The sequence below is a fragment of the Aspergillus niger genome (genome assembly GCF_000002855.4).
Source record: "Aspergillus niger supercontig An08".
In the NCBI taxonomy this organism is placed as follows: Eukaryota; Fungi; Ascomycota; class Eurotiomycetes; order Eurotiales; family Aspergillaceae; genus Aspergillus; species Aspergillus niger.
Genome location: NT_166524.1, coordinates 2,216,123 through 2,228,565, shown reverse-complemented (window position 1 = coordinate 2,228,565; position 12,443 = coordinate 2,216,123). Strand labels below are relative to the sequence as shown.

General features: G+C 47.4%; 6 protein-coding genes across 6 annotated transcripts; 3 read left to right on the top strand and 3 right to left on the bottom strand.

Annotated features, from left to right (window-relative positions):
• Window positions 1-83: 83 nt before the first annotated feature.
• Window positions 84-1,004, bottom strand: An08g09390 (uncharacterized protein; the record flags this gene model as incomplete). Its single annotated transcript, XM_059749301.1, has 3 exons — window positions 84-412; window positions 461-806; window positions 954-1,004. 3 exons carry the CDS (start codon window positions 1,002-1,004, stop codon window positions 84-86), a joined length of 726 nt encoding a protein of 241 aa, XP_059606207.1.
• Window positions 1,005-1,843: 839 nt separating this feature from the next.
• On the top strand, window positions 1,844-3,370 carry An08g09380 (uncharacterized protein; the record flags this gene model as incomplete). Its single annotated transcript, XM_059749300.1, has 5 exons — window positions 1,844-1,939; window positions 2,115-2,274; window positions 2,338-2,467; window positions 2,544-3,084; window positions 3,134-3,370. 5 exons carry the CDS (start codon window positions 1,844-1,846, stop codon window positions 3,368-3,370), a joined length of 1,164 nt encoding a protein of 387 aa, XP_059606206.1.
• Window positions 3,371-3,822: 452 nt separating this feature from the next.
• An08g09370 (uncharacterized protein) lies at window positions 3,823-6,691 on the top strand (the record flags this gene model as incomplete). Its single annotated transcript, XM_059749299.1, has 8 exons — window positions 3,823-3,901; window positions 4,088-4,158; window positions 4,209-4,512; window positions 4,586-5,119; window positions 5,173-5,573; window positions 5,727-5,852; window positions 5,903-6,135; window positions 6,217-6,691. 8 exons carry the CDS (start codon window positions 3,823-3,825, stop codon window positions 6,689-6,691), a joined length of 2,223 nt encoding a protein of 740 aa, XP_059606205.1.
• Window positions 6,692-6,909: 218 nt separating this feature from the next.
• An08g09360 (uncharacterized protein) lies at window positions 6,910-7,857 on the bottom strand (the record flags this gene model as incomplete). The annotated part of the gene is made up of 3 exons (XM_059749298.1): window positions 6,910-6,993; window positions 7,048-7,245; window positions 7,300-7,857. 3 exons carry the CDS (start codon window positions 7,855-7,857, stop codon window positions 6,910-6,912), a joined length of 840 nt encoding a protein of 279 aa, XP_059606204.1.
• Window positions 7,858-8,534: 677 nt separating this feature from the next.
• On the bottom strand, window positions 8,535-10,239 carry An08g09350 (uncharacterized protein; the record flags this gene model as incomplete). Its single annotated transcript, XM_059749297.1, has 4 exons — window positions 8,535-9,185; window positions 9,242-9,473; window positions 9,518-10,034; window positions 10,095-10,239. The coding sequence occupies 4 exons, from the start codon at window positions 10,237-10,239 to the stop codon at window positions 8,535-8,537; spliced, it is 1,545 nt and encodes a 514-aa protein (XP_059606203.1).
• Window positions 10,240-10,758: 519 nt separating this feature from the next.
• An08g09340 (uncharacterized protein) lies at window positions 10,759-11,693 on the top strand (the record flags this gene model as incomplete). Its single annotated transcript, XM_001393008.1, has 3 exons — window positions 10,759-11,028; window positions 11,090-11,344; window positions 11,406-11,693. The coding sequence occupies 3 exons, from the start codon at window positions 10,759-10,761 to the stop codon at window positions 11,691-11,693; spliced, it is 813 nt and encodes a 270-aa protein (XP_001393045.1).
• Between the last annotated feature and the right edge of the window lie 750 nt (window positions 11,694-12,443).

Here is a 12,443-nt window from a genome sequence, read left to right as displayed (position 1 = left end):
CAGAATCTGTTTAAGTGAAGTTGGGAATGACTTTTGTCAATGGTAGTGATATTTGAGCTTATTTCACATAGTAGAACTGGCAATTAACTTGCTTCTGTGAAGCTCCAAGGTATACTTTCCACAAACATATCTGGTACAAGCAGTTTCTCATGGATCAAAAGGCCATTGAGATAATCGTTGCCGTCTACTCTTCGAAGCCCTTCCTCCAATGTTCGCTCAATGCCAGCATGAACATGACGCTTGGCCACTCGCGATCGTGCTTCTTGTAGATCAATGTTGATAAAAACGCGATAGTCAAAGAGACTACTTATATCTCTCCATCCAGGCTCGTTGAGAAGAAGATAGTTTCCTTCTAGGATGATTATCGAAGTATCTGGGGTGATGATAATGCCATCTTCAACGGGATCTTTCACTTCATGGTCAAACGTCGGAGCCGTCAGCACCTACGCGTCAGACCAACCTTTTACCGACGTGCACAGGGGTACGGCATTAGCCCAGGTATAAAGTCGGCGCACGAAATCTTGAAACCGTGGCAAATCAAATGTCCACGGCGCACCACGCCGGGCATGCGCCATTTCCGGGTCAGGTAATTTGTCTAATGCTGCCCTTGACAGGTGAAATCCATCCATAGAAATGAGTGCCGTCCGCTTGACGGAGCCCTTGTTGAGCAGATGAGTGACCATTTTAGCAGTGGTTGTTTTACCAGACCCCGGACTTCCCCCAATTGCGACTAAGTAGCGAGGTTTGTGATGATTCTGTGCGAGTTGGTGAATTGTATCCGCCAATCGAGAGCATTCAGTTTCCATCTACACCGTGTCATGGTTTAGCTGAAAGCAACTTCAATGTCGTGCTTACTTACCGTGGCTCGAATACACCAAAGGATCCGTTCTGCTGCAAATTTCGATAGAAATAGAAGTAAATCTATTCGTTTACCGCGGTATTTCCTGACTAACAATGCCGCGTAATAAGGAAATTGGATTGCCGCTAAAAACAACAGTGTTCATTGATGGTGGGTCCTGGCCTAACCATAGTATATAAGACATCCCGGAAGCCAACGCTCACAGCGGATGCCGGATGCCGTCTAGTGGGACCACGGGGCATCGCGTCCGTTGTATGAAGAAACTGCCTGATAATATGGCTCATCACGATACTGACCTCGGTTTCAGTTAGGGTAGTCCAAAGCGGGCAAAAGCTTGTTCATTTCTCTGTGTATCCCCATAACTTCATCGTATATTAGTTAGCAATATGGCAAACTCTTTGCATTTTCAGGTTCCGGACAGTCTTAGCGCATCCATTTTGAATAGACATTTAAATTTGGACAAAGAAATTATCTTGAACTTGATTGCTAATACGCAGGGTGTAAAGTGGACAAGCTTCAACAGCCACAGGGCTGGAATATCATTGATCTAGTTGACATTTAACTCTATCCATTGTTGATAACCAACAATTCTGTACATTGTAGGTCTACAACAATCTTCTGAGATCATATCAGGTATAGCTAAACAGTTTGGACACCCTGGTGGACTTTTGTTCTTCCACTATTGAGATATTTATCATCCAGAGACATTCTGCATCTCCTGTTTTCCCAGGTAGGCCTTCAAGAAAACCCAAAGATAAATACTGTGAATTGCAAGTGTAAGGAAGCCTCGTATATTTATCGACGCATTACCTCGGATGGCTCCGTATATATTTCCATAATGTAACGGGCCAGAGCCCGATTGGGATGACGTACATGTCCTTGATCCTTCTTATATCCGTATCATTGGGCCGCAGACCCTTCTTTTATCCGGTTGGGTGTGATTCTCGGCTCCATATTGCGGTCGTGTGGGGTTTCAAGCCGAAAATGGCAAAACGTATGCGCCCCCACACGGAGCGGGTTGTCCGCCTAGGCTCTAATCGCGGAGCGGGATGTCCGCTGAGCATTAACGGGGGAGATGGAGTTAAGAGAGTAGTCGACAGAGATATATATTTCTATGTATCGTTTTTGGCTTGTCAAATCTACTACCATCCATGTCCAAAAAGCTACTGCTCTTGAATATACCCCTCAGGATAATGGCTGTAAGTATGTCTTATCATTATTTCCATAGACCCTCTGATTCCGGAGCTATCCCCAGGAAACGAACCGATCTTTCGTCTTGCACGCTATAAAGGATGTGGTTTTTGAAGACCGCCCGGTGCCTGCGCTGAAAGATCCTTGGGATGTACGAGTGCACATTGCGCAGACCGGTATCTGTGGAAGTGACGTACACTACTGGCAAAGAGGGCGGATCGGAGGTACATGAGCCCAAAGAAATTGGCAAAGGAAGCTATTGAATATGACTGATGGCCACTAAACAGACTTCATCCTCAAATCCCCAATAGTACTTGGCCATGAAAGCTCCGGTACTGTTGTCGAAGTCGGTTCTGCTGTGAAGAATGTCAAAGTTGGGGAACGAGTCGCCATAGAGCCCGGTGTACCATGCAGACAGTACGTATTATCTACAATTTGATATACGCAAATATCAGCAGTGACTAAAGTCAACCAGCTGCGACTTCTGCCGCAGTGGCTCCTATAACCTTTGCCCGGACACTATTTTTGCCGCGACTCCCCCGCATGACGGCACGCTTTCAAAGTACTACACCACGCAGGCGGACTACTGCTACCCGCTGCCAGAGAACATGGACCTGGAAGAGGGCGCGCTCGTGGAACCGGTCGCTGTTGCCGTGCAGATCACTAAGGTTGGTAAAGTGAAGCCAAACCAGACGGTCGTAGTCTTTGGATGCGGGCCCATTGGACTTCTCTGTCAAGCCGTGAGCAAGGCGTATTCTGCGAAGAAGGTGATCGGTGTGGACATCAGTCAGTCGCGTGCAGACTTTGCCCACAACTTTGGTGCCGACCATGTTTTCGTGCCTCCTGCTCGTCCCGAAGGCAAAGATGACACCGCATGGAACGAAGAGGTGGCAAATTTGATGAAGGAGAAGTTTGATTTGGGCGAGGGCCCAGATGTCGTCTTAGAGGCTACTGGAGCTCAGGCATGCATCCAGACCGGGATATATTTGACCAAGAGGGGGGGCACATATGTGCAAGCCGGTATGGGAAGCGAGGTGAGTTCATATTAATATTTATTAGCTTAAAGTAAGCTGACATGAATAGAATGTTGTCTTCCCCATCACTACCGCTTGTATTCGTGATTTGCACATCCGGGGCTCCATTCGGTATACGGCTGGCTGTTATCCTACGGCCGTGGATTCGATCGCATCTGGGAAGATTGATGTCAAGCAGCTCATTACGAACCGATTCAAATTTGAAGATGCCGAGGAGGCATTCGAGCTTGTGAGACAAGGAAAACAGAGCGTGATTAAGGTAATTATTCAGGGCGTTCCGGCATAATGTCGGAGGTATTGCACATTTAGAATGTAGTAAAACAAATTTATGCCCCATTAAGAACGAGTGGAAGGCTTGAGCTAGATATTGTCCATAATGTCATTACGTACTTCACCAAACAAACGCAGCTGCTTGAACCCGTATGTGGGTCGGATGAGTGATATCTTCATGTAATACAGTATAAAACAGATATCTTATGAACGAAAGCATTCATCTTATGAACGAAAGCATTCATCTGTAGAGAGAATGGTATCATATGTTTCTGATAATAATTATGAACGTCAGTTTCGGAAGGGAGGGCCACAAATGGATAAATTGAGAGCTCCTACTCTGACGATGACCGTCAAGTAATTCTTTTCATATTCTAACGCATCCGTGCGCTGCTTGTCCTGCCGTGAAGAACCTCGAGTATCAGCGGCTATCACGATAACTAATGTGTGAAATTCGTTGAACAGGATATGCTAATAGCTCAGAGAGCCAGGGGCTCCTGGGATCGACGGTTCAAGGGCATTGTTCCGCACTGGTTAAAGCCTGTGGGTAGGAGTGCTCCCAAAGACTCGTCAAAGACTCGGTACGTGAGGGGATAGTCATGGAGCTTGGCCCATTGGCAGTGCCTACAGCAAAGCACTTGTTTAAAAACACCGTGTATTCTATTTATAGTATGGGCTCTAGCTCGCATTGTCTACTGCCTCATATACAATGCGTATGATACTCTCTGACCAGGATTCAAGGAGGCTAAGGGTCACCATGCCTTGAATTTCCTCCACAAGATAGGCTCTCCTATAGTGCTCAATGTGTCTGAAAAGTGTCGATAGAAATGTTATTGAAGTATTTCATGGAGCAGAGGTTCACTGCAAAGCGATTTGTTCCGCCTATTCTTCTGGACACAGCAGCTGGTTGGTCCAATTTTCCTGAGAGTTCAGGTGTTAGTGGGTCAGGCAGGCTGACGGGACCCCACCAACGCGAGGGCCACTCAACTTCATCGCTCGACACGCAACTCAAACAGGCCTGTCATGAGATTTTAAAGTCCAGGATAACAATATGCCCATGTCATCTGAGTCATCTGCACGCTCTTCGAGTGGTAGGGTGCACGAGAGTGATGTGCGGCCCACAGCCGAACAGGCATGCAAGGAATGCCGTCGCAGGAAGTCTAAAGTAAGTCGCAAAGCCTACCATGCGAATTCCTATTGACAGGTCTAAAGTGTGATCGTATGGTGCCAGTCTGTGCCTTGTGCCACAAGTTCAAGCGGCGATGCAGCTATGAAAAACAGACAAAGACGCCGCTTACCCGGCGCTACCTTAACGAGGTCGAGAGTGAACTGGTGCGCACCAAGGCGCTGCTTCAGCAGTTCATGAACAACTCAAAGGATGGTTCAAACGTGACCTTTGGGGCGCCAGCCGAAGATATGGGTCAAGTATCTTGCGTGGTAGATGCCGCCGGGTCTCAGCTCCTGAGCCATCCGGAGTCAAGCGACCGGCGAACAAGGCCTCTGGGACCTCCGGCCAGTCCTGAAGTTCGCTCCGGACACCCAACCAGTCAAAGAGCAACCCAAGAGACCCGCACCGATCAGCAACTTCAGTATCGGTCATCGGTCTCTGAAACCGGACCACAGACACTTTCCTGCCTATCGCTGGAACCCCCTTCCTCTCCTACTAATTTTGAGTGGGATGAAAGAAATGGGAACTCCAACGGCGAAAGGTTTGTCGATGGCATGGCCAGCTTGACGAGTGCACCCCATGAGGGGGGCTATCTAGGTTTGTACGATTCTTCCTTTTCAATGTGATCATATAACTGATATTGAATTCAGGGGTTGCGTCAGGTGCTGCATTATTGCGCGCTACTGATGCCGGAATCAGTGGAACAACCGAGGTTTCGGGCTTGGAACAACAGTCCTGCATCCCAAACGATCAACCTCCGCGTATTCCGTTTGCGCTGAGTTCCCTGGGCCAGCTGGAACCATTTGTGGACGCCTACTTCTCTCTTTTCCATCGGTCGTACCCGATCATACATGAGGCAACCTTTAGAGCTCAGCTCATGGAAGTGATTCCCCGACCAGCTGGCAACGCCTGGCAGGTTTTGTTATTCATAGTGTCCGCCATGGGAATGTGGACAACGGCAACACAACCGACCGATGCTGACCTTGGGCTGTTTGAAGCTGCGAAAGCACGGCTTTCTATCGATATGCTAGAAACTGGAAACTTGGTCCTGGTGCAAGCACTTACGATAATTTCGAATTATATGCAAAAGAGAAATAAGCCAAATTCGGGATACAATTACACGGGCCTGGCGCGCCGCATTGCGATGGGTATTGGTTTGCACAAAGAGTTTCCAAACTCAAAAGCTAGTTTGTTTACAACTGAGGTGAGACGACGGGTTTGGCACTGCCTTTACATCTTTGATGTCGGTGCAATTATTACTTTCTCAAGACCATTTGATTTTCCAGACGATGGAATCGACGTGGCCCTCCCAATGAACATCCATGATCCGGTCAGTGTTGAAGTACTTCAAATTCTTTAACCTGCTAACTCTTGCCTCAGGATTTTACACAAGCAACCAAATCCCTGCCGATGTCTGCCGAGGAAACAACTGTGTACACTCATATGCGTACCCAAGCCGCTTTCCACATGGCGACTAGTAAGATTTACTCTAAGATAATTTCATCTCCATTTCCTTCTGCATCAGACTTGCTAGATATGGATGAAAAGCTTATCGGATGCTGGCTCTGTGACCTGCCTCCATACTTCCGTGAATCCGTTGTCCAAGAGCCCAGGTTCCGGTTATGCCACTCAATTTTACGATGGAGATATCGGAACTTTCGAATACTCATGTACCGCCCGTTCCTGCTGAGCAGGCTTATGGCACGTCCGGGACAAAGCACCACTCAGGACAACCATGCCCAAGTCGATGCCACCATTCAGCGATGCTTGGACGCAGCCCGCGAGTCTGTGGAGCTTATATCCAATTTCTGGGCACAAGAGCAGCATAACATGATGGCCTGCTGGTACGGATTATACTTCTTGTTCCAAGCCATCCTTATTCCTGTAATCTGTCTTCGCAATGATCCACAGGGACCGCTGGCGACTGGATGGCGTGAGCAGATCCATCGAGCCATGAGCACCCTTGATTCTATGGCACTACTCAACCCCACTGCATACAGGTGCCTGTCGGTCATTCGAAGCCGATGCGGGACTTATCTTGACACTTCGACCGAGGGATGGGGCCACCCGACGGAAGAGTCACCGCAAACACAATTGGAACATCTTTACCCATTAATGTGGCCAACGCTGGAGATGGCCCAGCTTGATGGGATAGATTCAGTTTTGTAAGGATCTTCTACAATTGACTCGCATGGCTTACTGAACTTTCACGCAGGCAAGAGTCTACCATTATGGACTTCATGAATCAACTTCCGGACATGTAATGAGCGTTGCACTGAACTTCAGGTGACGGAAACAGGATGAACCGTCAATCCCATGCTACTTACAACCAGTGAATGATATCAATGTCTAAAGATTCAATTGTAAACCATGGACCCTTTCCCAGTTCATGGCAGAGTGTAACCACCATCAATGATTAAATCACCTCCAGTCATGTAGCTAGATGCGTCCGAAGCACAGAAGACGTAGGCCTGGCGGTTCCAATAATTAAAATTTGTAGTCATCAGCAAGTAGGGACCACTTACGCCTTTCAGCTCATAGGTCTGGGCCATCCGGTGGGCTGGAATCATGTCGTACCACTTGTTACGCCATTCCTCAGGGTGGATGTCAAGAATCTCTGTTTCGATGAAGCCAGGAGATATACAGTTAACACGACAAAAGTCTACCCATTCCACCGCAAGACATTTTGCCATCTGCACCACACCAGCTTTGGATGCATTATACTGTGTTCAGTTAATTATTTAGTCAAAATACATGTATAAGCAAGGTATACATACAGCGGCCTGCTTCTGAGGCACATTAACCAATGTCGCACTCACAGAAGCTGTGAAGATTATATTTCCATAACCCTGCTGTTTGAAAATACGCGCCGCCGCTTGGGCGGAGTAGAATGCGCCATCAAGGTTGACTTTCATGATCTCACTCCACTGGCTGGGTGTATAGTCTTCGGCGGCGACACAGGTTGCGATGCCAGAATTTGCGACGAGAATGTCTAGCTTTCCAAAATATTTGGAGATTTGTTGAATGACATTCTCGATCTGGGTCTGGTTGGTAACATCGGCCTGGTACGCAGCTGCACGCACATTGTTTGCTGATGCGATTTCGGCAGCAGTGACATCAGCCGTCTGGGATGAGTTATAAATCACAGCCACCTGCATATGCGTCAGACAATCGGTATCTCCCAAGACTAGCATACGTACATTTGCACCAGCCTCTGCGAGCCCTCGAGTAACTTCGAGGCCGATTCCCCGAGCACCACCCGTGACGACGGCGACTTTGCCCGTCAGGTCAAAGGCTTTGGTAATGTGCAGATTCTTGGGTTGCGCGAGGACCATCTTGATTGTAAATCCGATGAATATGATTGAGCTTAGAGTGAGAATCGTGCTTATAATCTGTCTCAATAAAGGAATAGCCAGGGTGGTCGGTACAATCGAAGACGGCCAACAGAATCCGTTATCCCGCATCGGCGGTCTTGTCAGTCGGACAACTGGGGCCGGGCGGACTCCGGGTGTCCGTAGCTTAGTTTCACTTCCACAACTTCACTTGCCCTGGTCCAGGGAGCGCAAGGCATCGGAATTTGGCATCCGGCTGCTTCGAGACCGCTATAATCGTATTGCTTCTCTTCGCAGGTGGAGCAAGGGTGTTTTGCTCCATCGGGCCTTTGTCTAACTGTTGAACTGACGTATTAGGTCTATATTGAAGACGTGATAAACGCTTGATTCTCGCTATCTAGGCGCGCTCGGACGGAGCGGTGGAGTACGAGGTTGCGGGGTTTCCGGGTCACGCGACCTCGACTACTAGTTATCTCCTGGGATCACGTTCCAACAAATGCGCACGTCAAGAATCCTTACAAGAACCTGGGACCTGAATCTCTCATAGCGGCAATTGTACGAGAATAGTTAACGGAATTTAAGTTGGCAATGTGTCCGCATGTTTCCGAGGGATTATTAGGGTTTCTGAAAGCACAATAATCTTGGATCCCATCTCGCTCGGCCTTGCCCACCAGCCCATGTTATGCCGCATGCTCAGTATGTTCACATTTCCCGACCGCATCGTCATCCTTGGCAAAAACAATCCCGCTCGTAGCAGGTAATGGCCCGTCAAATACTTCGGCAATCTCTTCAAGTGAATGGCTCTTCGTCTCGGGAAAGGCGAGCCAAGTTACTGCCAATACCACTACATCAAAACAACAGAAAAATATGTAGTAATGCCAGCCGATACTATCGAGAGCAATCGGGTTGACGAATGCCAGTATAATAAGGGAGCCGTATACACTTAATAGCTCAACAGTCAGTCCCTTGCTTCGTATGGAATACGGAAAGATCTCAGTTGGATAGCCCAATAGTAACGGTGTATAGGCGATGTCGTAATGGAAGAAGAAAATGAAGACAAATGCAATCACCGTATTACCAAGGGGCTTGCCCTGAGTGCTGTCAAAGACAGCTGAGCAGGCAGTCCATATTATGAAGGAAAGAAGCATTCCCGAAGCCGACCAAAGAAACAGGGTACGACGACCCAATCGGTCAACCAACATAGCAGCACTGCCAGCTGCAATGAAGTTAAATACTTGCAGCAGGCCATTGATCATTGTCTGAGTGCTTGGATCTTTGATACCGACCGTGTCGAGAACGAGTGTGAGATAGTAAGATACGACCGCAACGCCCTGTATTAAGTGGTTATTTTTCCTGCTAAAGGGAAATGAGGTCTAGATATACTTACGTTCCATTGTGCAAAGGCACCAATGCTGACTGCGATAAATGTGCGCTTGCGGTTTCCAGGAGTCTTAACCAACGTTGTCCATTTGGTCTCCGCGGCTTGACTCTCCATTTCGATAGTACGCCCGATCTCAGCCATTTCGAATTGTATCAGAGGGTGCGAAGTGTCCCCGGCAGTATGGAATCGGGCAAGTAATTCTTCAGCCTCTTCCGGCTGTCCATTGGCGATTAACCACCTATATGGCTGTTAGTACGCGAAAGTCAAGGGTTGAGGGAGAACAACCGTGGTGACTCCGGAACAGCCCACCAGAAGAGAACCTGAACGATCGGAAATCCAGCTTGAAGTATTGATGGAACTCTCCAGCTCCAACTGGATTTATTGAGGTGCATTTGAGTTCCATATGAGGCCCATGAGGCCAGAATAGCTCCAAGATAGTACATGGTCCAGAAAGCGCTGGTGTACTTCCCTCGGTGAGTTGGATACGCCAGTTCAGTGATCAACATGGGCGACGGCTGCACGACCAGCATCGAGCCGACGCCAACCAACACACGTGAAAATACAAACATGCCATAATGAACTGACGCTGCTTGAATAATAGAGGCGATGATGATCACGATTGCACCGGAAAGCAAGGTTAGGCGTCTTCCAATTCTGTCCGACAAGACAGCGACAAAGGGCAACGAGATGACGCTCCCGATAGACTGGGCCGCATTTACAACTCCCAAAACCGAGCCAGAGGGGTTGCCGAAATAGTCGTTCCACTCAGCGATGGACTGTAGAGCATTCATAAGAGAGCCTACCAGCAAAAAAGAAAGCGTGAGAGAGTTCCATCCCAAATGCAGATCCATAGACTTACCATCATATCCAGCCACTGACGATGATAGTAACGGAACGAGCAGAATGAGATTGAGATGTAGTAAATGAGATACCCGATACCAAGGGCGACCATATTGAGGAAGGACAGAGGCCAGGGCCTCACCAACGATGTCTTGATTTCTCATTGTTCAAGTAAGCCCAAGGTTTGAAATCGGACAACGTGATTGCATCACGCTGGGTACCGTAGTAATATATGAAAGGTTTCCCCCTCAAACAAGGATGGTTACCGCCATGTAAAACGGGGCTTGAACTCTGATTGCTACGAGCTTTCCCCATGGGGTTCTGGGCAATGAGAACTAACTAGTTAGTTAACTGAGTTAACGTTAACCAACCGGTGATTAGTCACACCGGACTGGATACTCCGTTACATCGGACGGTGGCATCCGTTCACCTTGGAATAGCATCCCGCTCGTCGTTCGGCTGCGATTGCCCTAAGATCTCCATATGGTTTTTCTTTTTCCCATGCGGACAGCTACCTCCGTGGCACGGAGATGATCTGAGTCGACTTCAAAGGCCTCTCTTATGGAGCAGTTATATGAGAGAAGGCGAGGTCCATGTCAATTAAGATTTCTTTTCATTGACAAATAGACCCGACAACCCGTCAGATTTCACAGTCCTAGAATTATTCTCGATACGTACCCAGCATGGCTGACCAAAAGAGCATTCGGCGACCGAACCCGACACTTTCGGACAGTGTCTTCAAAATGTTCAGCCTACAAGGAAAAGTTGTTATCATCACTGGTGGTACCGGTGGAATCGGCTACAACGTCGCTCGTGGTCTAGCTGAAGCCGGTGCCAACATTGCCCTCTGGTATAATACATCTCCCCATGCAGATTCTCTGGCTGGCGCACTCCAAAAAGACTTTGGTGTTAGGGCAAAGGCGTATAAATGCGCTGTGCAGAACTTCACTGAGGTACAATGCCCTCCTTCCCAGAGAAGCTCAATTATGAGACTCATTATAATCTTTTGAATAGGTACAAGCAATGACTGACGCCGTCGTCCGCGACTTCGGCCGTTTGGATGTCATGATTGCAAATGCGGGTATTCCATCCAAGGCTGGTGGCCTAGATGACAAATTGGAGGACTGGCAGCGCGTGGTTGATATAGATTTCTCTGGCGCATATTACTGCGCTCGTGTCGCCGGCACAATCTTCCAGAAGCAGGGCTTTGGTAACATGATTTTCACGGCATCCATGTCGGGTCATGCGGCGAATGTACCCCAAGAGCAGGTCAGTTGCGATTTACCCAGAAGTTTGCCCTGAGGTTCGCGCTTAACTAAAAGCGCTATAGGCTTGCTATAATGCTTGCAAAGCTGGTGTTATTCACCTTGCCAAGTCTCTCGCCGTGGAATGGGCCAGTTTTGCTCGCGTGAACTGTGTTAGCCCTGGCTACATTGACACCCCAATCAGTGGAGACTGTTCCTTTGAAATGAAGGAGGCGTGGTATAGCCTTACACCCCTCAAGCGTGATGCAGACCCTCGCGAGTTGAAAGGTGTCTATCTGTACCTCGCCAGTGATGCTAGCACGTACACAACGGGCGCTGACATTGTGGTCGACGGAGGGTACACATGTCGGTAAATACACTTTCGATGATTTGGTTGATAGAAAATGCATTCAAAGAACGGTTCCTATACGTTGCTCAATCGAATTTGATTCTTTTCACATATACTAAAGGTCCAAGGAATGCGGCACCAGTGGTTGAGCCCTACTTGGACAATCCCGCTTTCCGACAAGGACGAAGATATGAAAATGGATCACCCCGCATCATGTGGAGAAAGTCTTCGATTTGATCTCTCCGTAGAAGCAAAGAAAGTGAGGTCAAGAATCAATAAAATCCAACCCCGCCTGGTTGCTATGTGTCTCAATATATACACTTTTAGTTCAAAAATCTCGGGATACTCGAAATCCCCTGAAATTCCAACTATAATAACATTCTGAGTAAATGGTAAAAAAATTCTCTGATCTAGATTTAAGATAAGTAAGTATAATCTCTATAATAGAATCAAATAAATTATAGACTATACTGATTATTCAAAGGATAATCTCTAATAAAAAAGTTTCAATACTTTCTTTCGGAGCGAGTATCTCAGAAATTTTATATAACATATTATATTTTTATTTTATATATCTTCAAACTATTCGTCGGTTAATTCTAGAGAATCTTTTTATATATTATTTCTTATAAAACTCAAATCTGACAGTTGTATACTTCTCTGAAAATGTATACTATAGAAATCTTCATTCCGCGCAATCCAAACCCTGACTTCCTGATCGAATAAATCTCTAATTTAAGACAGGTGTAATGTACCGGATCAACCTCAATTTGAA